This window comes from Drosophila elegans, unplaced genomic scaffold, assembly GCF_018152505.1.
Source record: "Drosophila elegans isolate 14027-0461.03 unplaced genomic scaffold, ASM1815250v1 contig_208, whole genome shotgun sequence".
Classification (NCBI taxonomy): domain Eukaryota; kingdom Metazoa; phylum Arthropoda; class Insecta; order Diptera; family Drosophilidae; genus Drosophila; species Drosophila elegans.
In genome coordinates this window covers 15,886,968-15,903,784 of record NW_024545578.1, presented here as the reverse complement: position 1 = coordinate 15,903,784, position 16,817 = coordinate 15,886,968, and the positions used below count along the sequence as shown (strand labels likewise).

Below are 16,817 nucleotides of genomic sequence, written 5' to 3'. Positions count from 1 at the left end.
TCCTCTGGCTTTTCGTGTGTTTCTATTTGATTTTTCAATTGCCTAGTAGTGAACACACACACGCAGCCGCGAGCAGACGCGTTCGAATAGTAGAATTTAGCGCACATTTCTGAATGTGCGGAGCATTTCTTTTGTTTACGCTAGTCGCTGGCCAGCAATGACGACCAGCAGATCAGCGGCGTCGTCCGCGTCATACAGGCGACCGGCTTTCTGGAAGGTGCCCGGTTACGAGCTGCCATCATCCTACTACCGCCCACAGCCACAGCCACCATCCAGTCCGCCCCATGTGCCACAGCTGCCACCCCCTTGCCGACGGCGCAGCAGCAGCGGGCTGAAGAAGCGCGTCCGTTTTGCCGACGAACCAAATGTGGGGGTGAGTTCAAGACCCCAGAAACAGAAGGCGAAGAACAACCGCCCCCTTAAATCGCTCGACTTGTCAATCATCGCGCATGTGTGTTTTCGTATTTGTGGCCCCAATTCACACCAGGCCGTCTCAGAAATCAGTTCAATAACATTTCGCCCCTGGCTGCTCGTAAATTTGTCAAGCCAAATCTAATTAATTGGCCACTGCTGCACTTATGGTGGCGACAAAAAAAAAAAAAATAAACATGGCCCAAAAAGATGGATGGAATCAATTTTTCCATTGCCACCAAATTGACGCAATTCGCAATGCAATCGGTTAGGATATTCAAACGATTTAGAGCCCCCTCAAGGCTGATCTGGGGTAAATGTCACTCAGAAACATTACAAAAATTCCCACTGAAAATGAAATGAAAACAATTCAAGCCGCAAATAGTAAAAACATTTCAAGAACCAGCCAAAAAGTGCCGAAAACAGAATGTATAAAATGAAAAATGAAATGGCAAGCCATATATTGTGTATATATCAGCGGAAAGGCGAAAGGCAGGAAAAGATTTTTCCGTTGTAAAAAGTAAAAATGCTGCCAAAAACCGAGAGACAGACGGAATATTCAGCAGCAAATCAACGTCCTTCAACCGTTGACCCATGCACATTGCTTATACGTCACGTTGTACGTAGACTTTTCCATTGACTAATGCAGTAAAAATCTGATATGATTAGTCTGTTTAAATTGGCCAAGAGTGGCGAATTTGTTGCTGTTATGTTAGGATCGCCTCAGTAAATAAATTTAATTACCCTCTCTCTTGGTTGCCTCATCGTTCGGCAAATAAGTCTGGGCAAACAAAAAAAACTAATAAAATAGCTGAAAATGTCGAAAAAAACAGATGCCCAGAATACTTGATTTTTTTTTTTTTAAATCGGGCAGACTCATCAAAACGCTCGTCAGATGATGACATGTGGCATTCATTTCTTCAGGGTCAGCTGGCAAACTGGATCAAGTGCTGCCCTAAAATGTGGCCAACGAAATGCAGAATGCCAGAAATGCAGGGCACAAGCCAAATTAAACAATGAGAGCAATGAGGGGAAAAACTAATGAATTTAAGGTGGTTTTTGCACACTCTTTTGTTTGTTAAAATTGTTATTATAAACCCTGCGTATGCGTAATATCCATTCGTATGCCACATTAAGTATACGGCATGTTATCTTTTGTGAAACTTAATTCTGATTTTTCTCAAACATGCAACAACCTCTCTGAGATATTTAGAGTACTCTTTGCGAAAAACCCCATTTAACGATTAGGATTCGCCAATCGAATTCATGTTTCTCAGCATGTAGTCGCCGTTGCCGGCGGATATAAGTTGTATATATATATGTATGTACGGTGTACATTTGTGGCGCAGTGTACTCGTGGTATACCAAGATTCTGCTGCCGCTGTTGCTGCTGCTGCAAAAAGGAATACAATTCGTATTTTAAAATTAGTACTTGAGCAGCTTTGCGATCGAACAAAACGCTTAACGGACTGCAATTTCGCGCCGCCTGCGCCTCGCAGGCCAGATAAATAATAAACAAATTTGCAATTTGGGTGAACTCCTCTTCCCACACCGTTTGGATGAGCCAGTGATCCGAAATCATTCGATCATCGCCTCAGGATGAGTCCCAAGCTGCATGAGTTCGCGGTGGTTTTGCTGCGCGATGGTCAGGCCACGCCCTGGGGCATCCGCCTGGTGGGCGGCAACGATCTGGATACGCCGCTAATAATTACCAGGGTGGGTAACACGCCTTATGTAACCAGAGATGTGCCGCCACTCTTTTGTCGCCCTGTGGTGGTGGTGGCGGTCGCTTGTGGTCCATTCATTCATCAAAATAATGCACGGCGCAGGCGAAAAGCGATTTGGCCTTTGTGCCCCGCTCCGCTTTCTGTTCTCAGCGCCCAAATAAACAACAACAACAAATCAAAATAGCGAAACGGGCACAGCAACAACAACAATAAAAACGCTCTGCAACGTTGCCAAAACGCGACGCCAGTAAAACTAATTGAGGCGCAACAAAAGCGCCCAAAAAGAATTTTCCCAATTTTCCTGCCCCTGTGCAACGTAAACACTCAGAGTCTGGCGATCATAATTCTGTCTGCATCTATTTAGGCATCCATAAATCTAAGTCAAGGCTGCACTTAGACCCTATACAATGTGTATATTCGAATGACCTTCCTTCCGTTGCAGGTGCAAGTGGGCAGCCCATCGCACGGGGAGCTGCTCCGAGGCGATATCATCGCCAAGATCGGCGAGTACGACGCACGCGACCTGAGTCATGCGGATGCACAGCAGCTGTTCCGCGGTGCTGGCAACGAGATCCGCCTGGTGGTGCACAGGTGAGCCAGGAAATCCGTGTTCCCAAACCAAAAACAAGTGAGATCAAAGATCAGTTCAATGTGTTTCAGGTCGATTACAAATTGCTTACGGTAAAGTATAACTTTTATTTTGATCTTTGGTGACTTATACACCCAAAAAATAAGCTGAAAATTTTGATTTGATAAGTGTGTAAGTATAAAAGTATAAGTACTAATACAATACTAAATAATATAGTCCCTATACTATTTGGTTTCTTTTCTATACCAAACTGTAAGCTTTAGTCTTATTTTCAAAATTTTATTTTGATTCTTTAGTGGTATTTATTTAACTCCCACCCTATTGAGAAATTTTTCATACACAATAGTTTAAAATAGTTTAGACCAAATTCAGAAAGTAAATTTAACTGCAAATAAAACCACAAAATATATGTTTCAACATTTTTTTGTGCCAAATTTAAAACTTTAAAGTTAGAAAAGTTCGAGTTATGTTGGCCTTTGTTAAAGTTTTAGGTACCATATAAAATCCTATTTCATTAGAAAAAGTAATGAACTGACTTTTATTTCATATATTTGAGCTACGTTATTAGACAAGTATTAATTTCTAAAATTCCAGGGACAACAAAATCGCATACACGCAGGGAGCCACTCAAGAGGCAGGATCTGGACCACGGAGCAACTCCACTTTGCCGCCGGCTAGTCCGGAACTCTTGCCCCACCGTGGTCCATCCCCCTTTTTGCCTGGACCCAGTCACTTTGAGAGGGCTTTGCACATGCCAATGGACACTCTGCCGCAGACTGTGTTTCCCCAGCTGAACCCCTCTGGCGGATATGAAGTGCCATCCACTGTGTTCTCTCCAAAACCAACACGGGATCATCAACAGGATGTCGACGAGGAGCAGGCTGCCATTGTGAACCAGGTGAGTGGATTCAAAAACAACTTAATATTTAATAGGAAATCGTGTACTTAATAAGAAGTTACATTAATTACATTTATTCGTTGACATTGTTAAGTGAATTGTGATAGTGATACATTTAAAAATTACTTATTCAAAAAAAAAACATATTTTTAAACCCTTTAAAACAAAAAGTGTACTTTAAATCTTAAATTTATATACAAAGTTTTAAAACACTAGATTAAATTTAGAGAATATTATTTTTCAAACGATTTCAACATTTAAATCTTGAAAAAAAAAATAATTTACGGATTGCTTAACCTTTTTACTTAAATTATTTAGTTTTTTATAATTTTTTAAAAGCAGATTTCAAAAATAAAATTAAAATGTAACTATACATTGAGCAATCATTTGAATGTTGCATACTTTTAGGCAAGCGAAAACGTAAAATTTGTGTAAAATGAATGTGAAAATAAAATTTATTCAGTTCTAACAAAATTTTGAAAAAAGGACACTAAAACAAAAACTTTTGCTTGTCAATTTCATTGTCAGTGTATGTTGCTACTGAAAATGTGCATGTAAAACAAATCGAGAAGTGTAGAAAACTCGTATTTTTTTGTAATTTAAACATATTGAAACGCTGACATCAGCAGATAGCAATGCTGGTGGTCAAGGTTCCGCCGTTTACATCCGCTAAATATAGCCCATAGATCGAGAACGGGAGGGGGGCGCTTAACAGGAAAAGGCCCAGTGACGCAGTGCGCAGGTGGAAATTGGCGAGAAATCAAACAAAAACAAATACAAGTCAGAAGATGTAACAGAGAAGAGCCCGCCCCCAAAAAAAAACTCTGCGGAAAATGCCAAGAGGCAAAGACGCAAATAAACAAGAAAACATTTCGAAGCTATTTTGGGCAGGTGAGCGAGGGTGCAAGGAGAATATTTTGATCCACTGTCCATCCCACCTTGTGATGCGGTGGCAATGCCAATGAAAGCACCACCCCCCTCCAAAAGTCCCATTCCCATTCTCATTCCCATTACCCCAAGATGACGCCGCTAATGAATCAAGACACTTGCCAAGGTCGCAACTTTGTGTTTGCCAGTGCGGCACCGAAATAAAAATCAAGGTGCCTCTACCTATACGTTTTTAATGTTTGACGATTTGTCATACAGAAGTGTGAAAAAGGTGGTGTTGAGAAAAAGTTCCAGATCTGGTGACTTCTGATGACTGAAAGTTGGTCTATTCTTGGGATTATCTTCCCAGGGGTTATTGTACCTTTATTCAGCTAATTTATGGTTAATATGTACCTTGAATGCGTTCTATTTGTTTTCTTAATTTCACTTTGTTAGAGGCACAAAATGCTACAAAAAACCATCAAGCGGATTGTTTATTGATCGTTTTCTTTTAAACATACGTGGGTACACAAAGAAAAACAAAAGAGAATAATTTCAAGTGGGAAAAACAATAAGTAATTGAAGTACTTACTTTACTAATAAATATTATTTTTTAATTCTATCGAATAGTTTAGTATAAAATATACAAACTTTTTTGATCTTGCTTTTTTAAGTGATTTCTTGATAAGTTTCAGTTGATTTGGTAAAATTATTTTATTTACTAATCAAATTGTTTTCTTAATACCGTAGTCTCAATGACCCGAAATTATTTGTGGCAGATGGCAGCTATAAAAGTTTGTCTTAAAAATTGTTATACTTTCTCCAACTGTAATTGAGTTCCCAGAAAACTAGTTCCTACAGTCGAATGAACTGCAACCTTCGCATTGGGAAAAACAACATTCCGTGTAAGTTATGCGTTCCTTGGATCTTCCATCTAACTTGAAATGTTTCCAACAGACTTTCAAGGCTAATTACACCTGCTCGTGTGTTTTTCGGCCTGTCAAGTGATAAACATCAAATGATTTGCCCAATGCCCAGTTCCAATGTCAATTGCTTATAACAGGCAGAGAAAATACAGAATGCCAATGCCAATAATGATGGGCTGAGACTTTGGAACTGTCCGAATCGGTTGACAAATTTGCGAACCATCGTCAATTGCTAGTGATCAGTGTCAGTGCAAATCAGCGAAAACAAACTGAGCAAATCAATAACTTAGCTGCGAATCTGCAAGATATTTCTAATTTTGCATTCGGGCAAAACAATAACCTCGGACCCGATAAATATTTATGCCTTATATTTGAAATGAGAAAAAAATGGTATGTGAAATTGCTCCACAAAAGCAGCAATTAAAACATATACGCGAGATATTTTTTTTATATGTGAATAATTTTCGACTGGGGCGGCAGGACAAACAACAACATCCGCTGGGGGCAGGGGGAAAAGGAGCGTGGGCGGGAAGAAAAAATTAAAGAAGATAAATATATATCACACCAAGTCCAAGTTTATACGCTGTGTTATTGTTGTTGCCCGAGTTTGCGCTCGGTGAACAAGCTATTTGCACAAAAACATATTTTGTGTATTTCAAAGATCTCAGCTCTCTCTCCGAAATATATAAGATTTGGGAGGGGATGGGATGGAAGTGGGTTGGTGTGGGTGCGTGGGTCGAACGGCCTCTGACCGTCAGCACTCACTTTTTCTATGTGGATATGGCTATGGCTCACACAGACAGACACAGACAGACGGACACTCTCCAACCAATACCGTGGCGGCTATATAGACAAATTGGAATTCCGCGCAGTCGGAATAGCAATAATTCGCCAGCATTTGAAAATTTTCAAATCAGTTGCGTTCGGAATATTGAAAAATAAACAACAATATAAGACTCGAACTCGAGCATCCTTTTTGTAGTGAATCCTAGTGAAACGATCTACGATCTCACCAGCTGCAGCGTTGATTTAAACGTGCCGAAAAAGCAAGTTACCAATCAAATAACCCCTACTAGCCACGATAACCAAAAAAAATAATTTCAAAAATCAATTATCGAAACTGACGTGATCTTCCATTACGTAATTGTCCCTGGCTATAATATTTTTCGTTTCTATTTTGTTCGAATTCTGCCCTGCGAAGGAGTTTAAATTAAAACCCAAACACACACACATTACAAAAATGGAGTACGTTCAGTTCAAAAACGGATCCCCAGTCTACTACAAGGAACAGCCAGACCTCAATGAATGCATTCAATATCAAGTAAGCAAGAAAGTGAACCACTAACTCAACTTTAAAACTGAATAAATAAATAAAAACGTTATAAACAACACAAGATTCTGGAAATAACCTTAAAAATATAAAACAAAAAGTGTGGTATTTATGGAAAATATTTTTAAAAATTTAAAGAATATATTTTCGAGTTAAATTTAAATCTGGATGAGCAAACAAGATTTTTCCGCCGTATTTGTGATATAAAAGCGATCCTATGTCATACTGTGATTTAATTAATTTTCCACCCACTTATGTATAAACAAAGATTTCTAAACAGGTTATAAATGCCTGACAATCGTCGAAAATCCAGATGAAACATTTCACCTTTACCGTCAAACATTTGCTCTTGGAATTCAAGTTCAAATACAAATGCCAAAACCAAGCGACGTGTATATTTTTCGAGGTTTATGTCTTACTTTTCCCTCAGAAATATATGATTGAGAACGAAGAATATAGAATGTAGAACGGCATATAGCACAGCTATAGGTATATTCATGCATATATCTGACTGGCTGATGGCGGTTCTCTGCGCCTCTCTGCATATAGCTTATTATTCAAACATTTGTTCGCCTTTCGTCAATACGCGCCGAAAGGCAGGCAGAGTTTTTGAAACATATTTTTCATTGCGCTCTTGCCTGTGTGCTCAATGTAATTCATACCACCCAAACGGGGGGATATTTTTAGAGCCAGAGAGCGCAGGAAAAACAACAATAAGCCAGCAAATAAATAAACAAAATGATTATAAAAGAAATTAATTTTATGTCGAGATGGCCACAATCCCACACTGGTGTTAATTTGACTCGAACGATCTGAAAACCCCTCGAAAAAACAATAGCAGACTTTCCCTACTATTTTCACAATTTTTGGCACGAATCAAGAGATTCAAAACTTGTGGCGCAGCGAAAGTGGAAATTGTTTTCACTTTTGCGTTTTGTATATTGCAGAACTATTTTATTCTTATTTTCTTAGGGCTAACAGGAAACGAATTGTCTACATAGTATTGGTCAACGGATCGGATTAGAAATAGATGATGGGCGCAACATTTACTTAAATTTATTACACACACAAAGTCCCAAAGACTCGATTCGATTAATAGTCAAGCAAAATGTCGAAAGTGACCCTCAAATGATATTTCAAAATATTTCAGTGCTTGCGCCAGCCACGAATTTTAAAATTAGCGTCAAAAAGTGTTCTTATACATATACGTGTTCGTCCCCAAGGTGAATGAAAATGAGAGAGATGCGCAATTAGCCAGCGGATTGTCTGTGTCTGCCACACTAATTTCCCAGAGGTAATCATCCAGATCGTCACTTGCCCAGGCAGGCGGTGTCGCTGAGAATCGAGGCGATCAGCTGCTTGTCGCTGAGGGCCGCGTGCACCTCCTCCTCGTCCCACTGCAGCAGGACCTTGTGCAGGCGCGGCTCCTTCTTGCGCATGATGCGCAGGATGCCCCGCGTCTCCACCAAATCCACGGTTCCGATGAACTCCGTCTGGTCCAGGGCCAGGATGTTGCGTTTGGCGCACACGCGCCTGTACACCTCGTGCAGGCGACCCATGCTGATGTCCTTGTTGCGCTCGTTGCGCAGCATCAGCACCAGGGTGCACAGCATCAGCTTTTGCTGCAGCGGGAACGAGGCCTCAATGTCCTCCTCCAGATTCTGCGAGGCTCCGTACACTTTGTTCAGCACAGCAGCCACTTGGGTGACCTGTACGGGCTTCAAAGTGTCTGAAATAACAAAAAAATGATTTCTTATTACATTTTCTTATACAAAGAACGCCAGTCTTCGATTCAGATCAACTATTTCCTTCTATTTGATGACCTTTAAATATATTATAGTAGCTAATTCTGGTTGTTTTATCAATTTGTTCCAAGTAACCCATGATTTATACTACCTTTTTTACAGAAAATGTAATTATTTTTGGTATTTCGTCAGCGAAATAATTGCTATCTGGTCTTTGAGTCTGTTTGATTATTATTGATTCCTTAGTTTTACAAAGTAGTAAGGTACTTACCTTGCTTTTCCTTGGCCTCCACTGCCTCCTTGCCCTCCAGTTGAAGGGCTTTCATGTTGAACTCCTTTTCGCCATCGCGTTTCTGCTGCTCGGCAATCTCGACTACCCGTCGTCCGATGTCCAGCGCCCTGCGCACATCCCCGCTGATCGCACTCACTTTGGCGGCCAGCAGCTGCAGGGTGACGGGCGGAAAGACGTCCAACACCTCCGCCTCGGCCAGACGCGACTTAAAGATCTCCACGATCTGCTGCTTGGAGTAGGGCGGGAAGTGCATCAGTCGGGGCTTCAGTTCGCACCTGGCATTCAGGCGCATCAGCGCCCGATCTGTGAGATCCAAGCTATTGGCAATGCCAACTAGAAGAATTCTTGAGCTGGGCAGAGCGGGCCACTCGAAGATAGTGTACAGCACCTCCTGCCTGCTGGTGCACAGCTGGTCGATCTCGTCCAGCACTAGCAGAAGCATTCGCTTGGCCGTCCTCAGATGCCGCTGTATGGCCTCCAAGTGATCTCTTTCAGTGCGACCATTGACTTTCAGCTGGAGTTCAGCACATAGCTTCTTGTAGACAGCTCCCACGCTGGCTATGCTGGTGCAGTTGATGTACACGCGTTGCAGGCGCTTGGAGAAGTCCGCATCTCGTAGTAGTAGCGATAGGCAGGCGGTCTTCCCTGTGCCCGGCTGTCCGGAGACATAGAGGCTGCCCGAGGTCTGACTTTCCAGGTGGCTGCTGAAGAATTCACGCAGCTCTTGCAGTTGGGCCTCACGTCCTGGCAGGTTTTGGGTCTCGGCGCTATTGAGCACTCGTCTGGCGTTCTGGTATTTGTTGCGGGAAGGCGAGGGTAGGTTATCCTGGTGGGGTTCCTCTTTGGTTGGGGGCTTCTCTTGCTGCTGCTTGATTGGAGGTTTCTCTTGCTGTTTGATTGGAGGTTTCTCCAGCTCCTTTGGTTTTTCTTTGTTAAAATGTTTCTCCTGCTGCTTGACTAGAGTTTTAGTCTGCTGCTGGGCAAGAGGAACGTCTTGCTGGAGCTTATCTTGCTTGGCCAGAGGCTTCTCCAGCTCCGTGCCAGTCTGGTTTTGCGCCTCCTCCTGGCGTTCGTCAATGCTGAGCCTGTCCAGCAGCCGCGAAGGACTGATCAGATGCTGCGGCAGTGGCTGCAACTTGCGCTGCTTGGGTGGTGAGCCATGGAGCAGGTCCGCCTCCTGCTCCTCCTCGCTGTCGTCCAAGAAGATCGTGATGGCCTCTTGGTTCTGCTCCGCTCGTTTGGCCCGTGAAATAGCAACTGATTGGGCTGTTTGGGCTGATTTCTTGCTGCTGCGTGGCGTCTTTGGGTGCTCCAGTGGGGCGGCCTGCACCAGCACCTGCGAGGTCCTGCGGCGCGAGGTCTTGTCCATTTTGTTGAGCAGATTGCGGTTCTCGTTGTTCTCTGAAACGGGGCGGGTCAGGTCATAGGTCACCTCCTCGTCGTCGCTGTCGGCAAGTACTTTTTTCGGCTGCCTGCGTTTCCAAACTTCCGAGCGACGCGGCGTCTGCGTCGACTGCGGCAGCGGAGAGGCGGCCGCCGCCTTGCTGATGCTACTCAATCGCGTGGAGCGACGTACGGCAGCCATTTAAGCGTTTGTTTTGCAAATCAGCAGTTAGTTACTACTTAATATTAGTTAATTATTACAATTTTCTGTCACAGTTAAAAAAGCGCGCAAAACCCGTTTGCCATTCACCCCGAGCAACAGCTGTTTGAGCCCTGTTCAGCAGGGTGGCAGCCCTGGCCCACGGCTGCTTACTGCCTATCGTCTATCGATAAGGCGCGCTTAGTTACAACATTTAAACCACAGCCACCCGCCTCCTATATTAAATTACTTACACACTCGCTCGAAGACTGCCTGGTAAAAATAAAAACTTTTCGCAGCAGATACAAATTCTAAAACGCTGGACGTTGAACACGCTTACGTAAGCGCCTAAAAATATTTGCTATGGCTGTGGGATATTTTTAAAGTATATAAACGGGCGAACATAAAATGGAATTTTGCTATATAAAAATTATGCACGCACACACGCTCAACCAGCGAGCACCTAGCACAGTGGGCGAAGATCTGAGGATTTCTAGAATCGAAACAAAACTCTGGTAATCGTTCGCTGATTTATTTATATTATCATTTGCCACAACGGCTGCCAAATGTGTGTGTGGCCAACCCATTTAGGCGTAAACAAAGTCGTTAATCTTGACTGATCACGTGTGGTGTGCTTCCGATCCGTTTTCCAGCCCTACCGGACAACTCCGCTGGTCCTGCCCGGCGCCAAAGTGAAGAAGGATGCGCCCACGACAGAGTCCTACTTGAGGCACTATCCCAACCCGGCTGTGCGCGCCCACCCAGGACACGACTACCATGACAGTATCATGAAGCAGCGCGTGGCCGACACCATGCTGCACAAGGTGGTCGGTTCGGAGGCCGACACTGGCCGCGTAAGTACACGGGGAAGTCCCTTAAGATATGCAAACTAAAATATAATTTGTGGAAATAGCGAAAATACGGGAAATTCTACATTTTATATGGGGATTTTCAGTAGCATTATTTTGATCTTGTATTTGTGTGATGTTCAATCATTTCCCATTTATAAAATATTTGTTTGTTTAGATTAAATATAAATATTTCATCGTTTTATTACGAAGATTTAAAGGTATACATGTATGGAAATTACAAAATATTCATCTAATTTTGTCAGTTTTGATCAACGTTCTTTCCTAACAACTTTAAAATCCGATTTAGACACTATAATACTATATAAATAAATATATTAATTGGTGATACAAATTGAATAACATTTTATTTTGAATTAATTATAAGAAGTCATCTTCAATAATCGTTATAGCTAAAATTGGTTGTCAAATGTAAACTTTTTAAAATAATTTTTGTAGTTTTGGAAAGGATCTTAAAATTTCCATTTTTGTTTATTGAAAAGGATCATTAAAAGTATGAAAAATTATGATAAGTAAATTTACTTGTAAGAATCCGGCACTTTATTTATTAAACCAACTATTTTGTACATGAAATTTAACCAATTGCTTGTCTTCCGATCGCAGGTCTTCCACAAGCAATTCAACTCGCCCATCGGCCTATACTCCAACAACAACATCGAGGACACCATCAGATCAACAGTTCCGTAAGTTGTCACCCAGAAATTTACCATCTGGAAACTCTTATGCTTAGCTCGATACAATGAAAAACGACTAATATCTGAATTTTGAAAAACGCTTGTCAAATTGAACATTTAAGCCTATTATTTACGCTTTTTTTCTTTGGATTTTGCTATATTTGAATAAATCTGCGTAGAACTCTTCGAAAGTTTTGATGTAGCTTTTCTTTTTGCCAGAGAGAGAGAGAGCTACACGAAATGCGCCTAGTAGCTTGAAACTAATAAGCGAGTCACGAACACGGTTACGAGTAGCAGTAGCCTAAGGTCCACATAACCCGAAATTGGTTCCTGGTTAAGCTGCGGCCATAATCCACTAACCCAAAAAGCCACAAAATCAAAGTCGAAACGAAATTTACTAAACCGAAGCACACACGAAACGAGAAACACATTCGAACACACAATCAAACAAACGAATAAATAAACCAGTCCATAGATGTTGTACGTACTACTGCCTACTGCCGGATCTCTGCTATACATATATATATGACTCTCTCTATATATAAATATATATTCTATGTGTATTGTTGTAGCTTCGCCACGAGCGAAAGCAATCGCTTGAGGGACAGTCCTCTGCATCGTCCTTTGCCAACGAAGCTTAACGGGTAAAAGTAAATTCATATCTTGAGCACAGCCTGATTTCGTTCGTTGATTGAATCCTTCTCACTTTGATATGGAAAGCACACGAGCAAGAACTTGAGATTGAACCTGAACTTGCCTTGAGACAAATTGAATATGATTCCCATGTTTTCCCCGCCTGTCTGTACAGATTAACCCTCGATTATTGTTGTCTCCCGCAACCACAACAACTTTATTATATATAGTCTCTTAAACCCAGATGCAATATCTATGTCAGAACAACAGAAACAACACGACACAAGTCCAAGTCCCGATTGCATGTGCTCTGCTGTCTATATATATATATATGTTTCCTAAACTTTCCTCTACTTCTTCCTGTTGCAAAGAAAAGCTCCCATGACTCGAGTCTGTGATATGGAAAACCTTACTGTGTAAATATGTGTACTTCGGGAAACTATTTTCACCGAAACCCCCAACGAACTTTGTTTGTCTTGAGGCTTTCTTGTTTGGTCTAAAATAATCTGAAAGGTATGGCAAAAGTGGCTCAGGAACATCGGGAAGGGGTTTCTTTGGTAGGTCAGGTGCTGTATCTATAGTCAATAGTTTAACCCAATCCAGACTATACCACTCTAGCTCTTAGACCCATATATATTTAGAACTTAGCTGCACGATTAATGTTAGAATTTTCATCGATCTATCTTTCCTGGAACGAAAACGTGTAATTCTGGAGCAACAAAAGCAAAAAGACCAACTTGCAGAGCAACAACGTCAACAGCGCCAGCAGCAACTGCAACTACTGTATCAACAAAACAAATGATCAAAGAAATAGTAGCCAAAAACTCCTCCCAATTCTACTAGACAAAGAGCCAACCTCCCCTCTTCCAAGACCCCTGCTGAAAGTCCCTTACCTTCCTTTTTTTGCCCGCCAAAACCCAAAAGACTAATCCAAAACTAAAAGACGTTTGCTGAATTATATTTACGAAATGTTTGAAAGACAGCATTGAAAGTTCCTATTCATGAGAATACCCCGCAACCCATCCAGTATTAACCATGCAAAACTAACTAACCACCTTAAACCCAACCGATCTCCAGGCTTCAACTCATCAAATAATATTATAAAGAGCATAATCTCGCACCTTGTTATGCAGTTCTGTTTGATTACTCTTAATAATTAGCTCGTAAGGAATTTGTTAATGAGTTTCCTATTAATCGCAATCCGTTTGAGGAGTGTGCTGTGCAGTTTCAAGACAACGAAGCACACACACACTATTGCCCACCAACAACAGCAACAACAAACTACAATTACAACAAAACAAAATAATTCTAACGTATTTTGTGCACATCCTGTTTTCTCTTTCTATTCTCTCACTACTCTGTCTCACGCTACTCAACCGATGTAAAAAAATCAAAAAAACAAAAAAAAAAACCAAAAAACAAACCAATATATTTTTTATGAATCTTAATTAACCAACAACAATAAAACGATTTAAAAATACAACTTTTAAAAACTTGCATAACAAAAAAACCAACGAATAATTGACCAAAATAACGGCGCTTTCAACGATCTCAATGCAAACCCCCGAATCTGAATTACGAATCAATGACCACTGCCATCGAGCAGCTATAAGAAAACTGTCCAGTACGATCCCAGGAACAGCGATACCTACAGAGCCATTCAAGAAGAGGGCGGCTACAGCAACTACGGCAATGCCGCGCCACAGGAAGTAACCATACCTGTGCAGACTAGGGTCTATCAGCCCAATAGATTGGTTCCAGGAAAGGTAAGATCGTGCGCCAAACGTTCGAAAAAAAAAAAAACAAATCAAGCAAATCTCTCAATCAAACCGAATCAACCCGACCTCAGTCGAAACTCTATGTGAAGGCATCCGACAATATCGCTCGATTCTCAAGCTCATCCTGTACAAAGTCTATCTATCTATCTTTCTCTCTCTGTTATCTGTTCGTATATCGCTGTCTCTCTTTCTGTGTCAATGTCAATGTTGGTCAACAGAGTGTCCTGCGTGTCCCTATGTTAACGCGTTGTAACGACGACTAACGGGTCCGAAAGTAGTGTTACTAACCTGGTTTTTTGGTCGATCATCGGCTGGCATCGAACTACACTAAACATCCATTAACCCCATCTCTGTGTATATTTTCCAAATCACAAGCACACACATATTTTTTGGCATTCTAACATAGACTAACATCTAACAAAAGCTCATAACAGTTAGAGATTGCATTTGTGAACAAAATTGCTGGAATTAGCCAGATTTATTAAGCAAGATCTTATCTCTTCACTGCATCCAAATGCTCTTACAGAAACCAGTATCAGCGCCAGTATCCCGGCCGCCGTACAATGTGAGTAGCTCCATACGACCACTGTTAACTGAATGTTAATGATATATTTTTAATCCTTAGGTGGTAAACACCCATGATGAGAACATACGCCAGAGCGGCTCCTTCAATCGTCTCATGTACAGCGTTATTGGTGCCACCGAATACTAAATAAATACTGCAGCAGCAACACCAGCGACAGCAGCAACATCAACACCAGCAACAGCAACATCAGCAACAGCAGCAACAACAGCAACATCAGCTGCAGTTGCTGCCGGCACCGACAGTTGTTTATCTCCTAACATATTTAGCGGATTTTTATGAAATTCTGTTTAACTTACTCAATAATTTGTATGAAGAACGACAGGAAATTGTGAACCACTAACAAGCTTAATGATAAATTGGTTTGGTAAACGATTGGAATCGAAATAAATTTATGATATATCTAAAATTTAAACACAAATTAACTCCGCCTCAACCTATTTACTGTCTCCATATGCAATAGAAAGTCCATATAAAATTAAATAAAAAAGAAAAGTAAACTAAATTAGCGGAACCTTTGATTTATAGTTATGTTTATGTTATGCTGATTCTAAGTTAACAACCGTCAGGTGTGTTAATGTCGAGTGATTCTAGTCATGGAATGTAATAGGTATAAAGAATGTTTTAATTAATAAAAGTGAATTTGATTGGATAAAGTTCCTTAATTGTTTCATTAACTAGTCATATTTTAAGTGTGATATAATTTGCATTAAACATTTCAACATTTCAACGGCAGCGTAATTGTATCACAATGATTTGAATATGAGGAGCTCTTTTGTCTGTCTACCTTCTTTAAGACATAAGTAGTGCCCAGCCCAAACCAGACCCAAAACAACCCAAGCCAACCCAAGGAGTAGCCGAAAATCTTTGCATAACATGACGCTGCAAATCTGCACTTATTCCATCAATCATTCCGGCAATTAAACGTATTTATATTGAAACTATATGCACACATGAGCCGAGAAATGAGTGTACCCACAAATTTGACTTTAATTTGAATGGAAATAAGTCACTCGAGAGTGTACGTGTGTAATGTGCATAACAATTGTCGGCCACACACATAATGTACTTTCACTTCACGGCTAAGTAAGCCACAAATGTGTGGTTCATTTTTCTTTTTCTCATGTTTCTTGTTTTATTTCGAGCTGTTACAATGTCAGTGCGATCCCATTAAACGGTCAGCCTGAGCTCAGCCCCATTCGATTGCGAGCTCCCCCGAAACGACCTTGTCGACTACGAACCGATGCAATTCAGGGCGTACGACAACTGTAACATCAACAATAGTTAATGCTCTGTGGCAATTGTAATCAAATATCAAATTCAGAGTAGGACTTATGGGGGTTTAATGACACGATCACATGATCGTTCGCATGCAAAGGGCTTAGAGTGCAGAAAAAGATTTGGCAATCGGCGACATCGAAGATCGTTTGAACCCATTCAACCGCAACGCAAGGCAAACGCAACGCCAGCTACAGATTCAGATACATCTATATACAGATAGATACTATAGATAGATAGAAAAAAACGTTTACCTCTATTTGGGTCAGTAACAATGGAGGCGAGGCGGCTCTGCACTTGTTGGGTTCGATTCGAATTTTGACTCGGGTGTGGCTCCTCCAATCGCATTGACCTCTTCTTCGAGCCAAGCGATTAATTGGGCATGATTATCTAATGGGAAGCCATCAAGACAATTGCATGGAATATCAGTTGAAGCTGGCACGATGGAGGAGTCGACCGCAATGTAATTTACATTTGCATTGCGTTGCATGCCTGCAAAATGTGTTGCAATACCGCAGAAGTGTGCGGGGGGTGCTGCAGATGACAAATTCGGGAAAGTTTTCAAAAGCCCCCCCATCCCCCCTCGTTGGGTACTAATCAGCTACCTCTGCTAGCCAAGTTAACAGCTGTTGGCC

General features: G+C 41.4%; 2 protein-coding genes across 15 annotated transcripts; one reads left to right on the top strand and one right to left on the bottom strand.

Moving 5' to 3' along the window:
• The first annotated feature begins 142 nt into the window (after positions 1-142).
• LOC108147440 (PDZ and LIM domain protein 3) lies at positions 143-15,560 on the top strand. 14 transcript variants are annotated; one of them, XM_017273950.2, is made up of 10 exons: positions 143-373; positions 2,581-2,729; positions 2,799-2,819; positions 3,322-3,625; positions 11,021-11,221; positions 11,840-11,919; positions 12,483-12,554; positions 14,150-14,309; positions 14,848-14,886; positions 14,947-15,560. In XM_017273950.2, exons 1-10 carry the CDS (start codon positions 158-160, stop codon positions 15,031-15,033), a joined length of 1,329 nt encoding a protein of 442 aa, XP_017129439.1. In that variant the 5' UTR covers positions 143-157; the 3' UTR covers positions 15,034-15,560. The 14 variants fall into 14 exon arrangements, with proteins under 14 accessions (XP_017129439.1, XP_017129438.1, XP_017129440.1 ...); XM_017273949.2 differs by having other exon boundaries at positions 2,784-2,819; XM_017273953.2 differs by lacking the exon at positions 143-373 and adding an exon at positions 1,898-2,127 and having other exon boundaries at positions 2,784-2,819.
• Positions 7,641-10,370, bottom strand: LOC108147439 (cell division control protein 6 homolog). Its single transcript, XM_017273948.2, has 2 exons — positions 8,765-10,370; positions 7,641-8,477 (listed from the first exon to the last, which is right to left on the bottom strand). The coding sequence occupies exons 1-2, from the start codon at positions 10,368-10,370 to the stop codon at positions 8,059-8,061; spliced, it is 2,025 nt and encodes a 674-aa protein (XP_017129437.1). The 3' UTR covers positions 7,641-8,058.
• Positions 15,561-16,817: the final 1,257 nt, after the last annotated feature.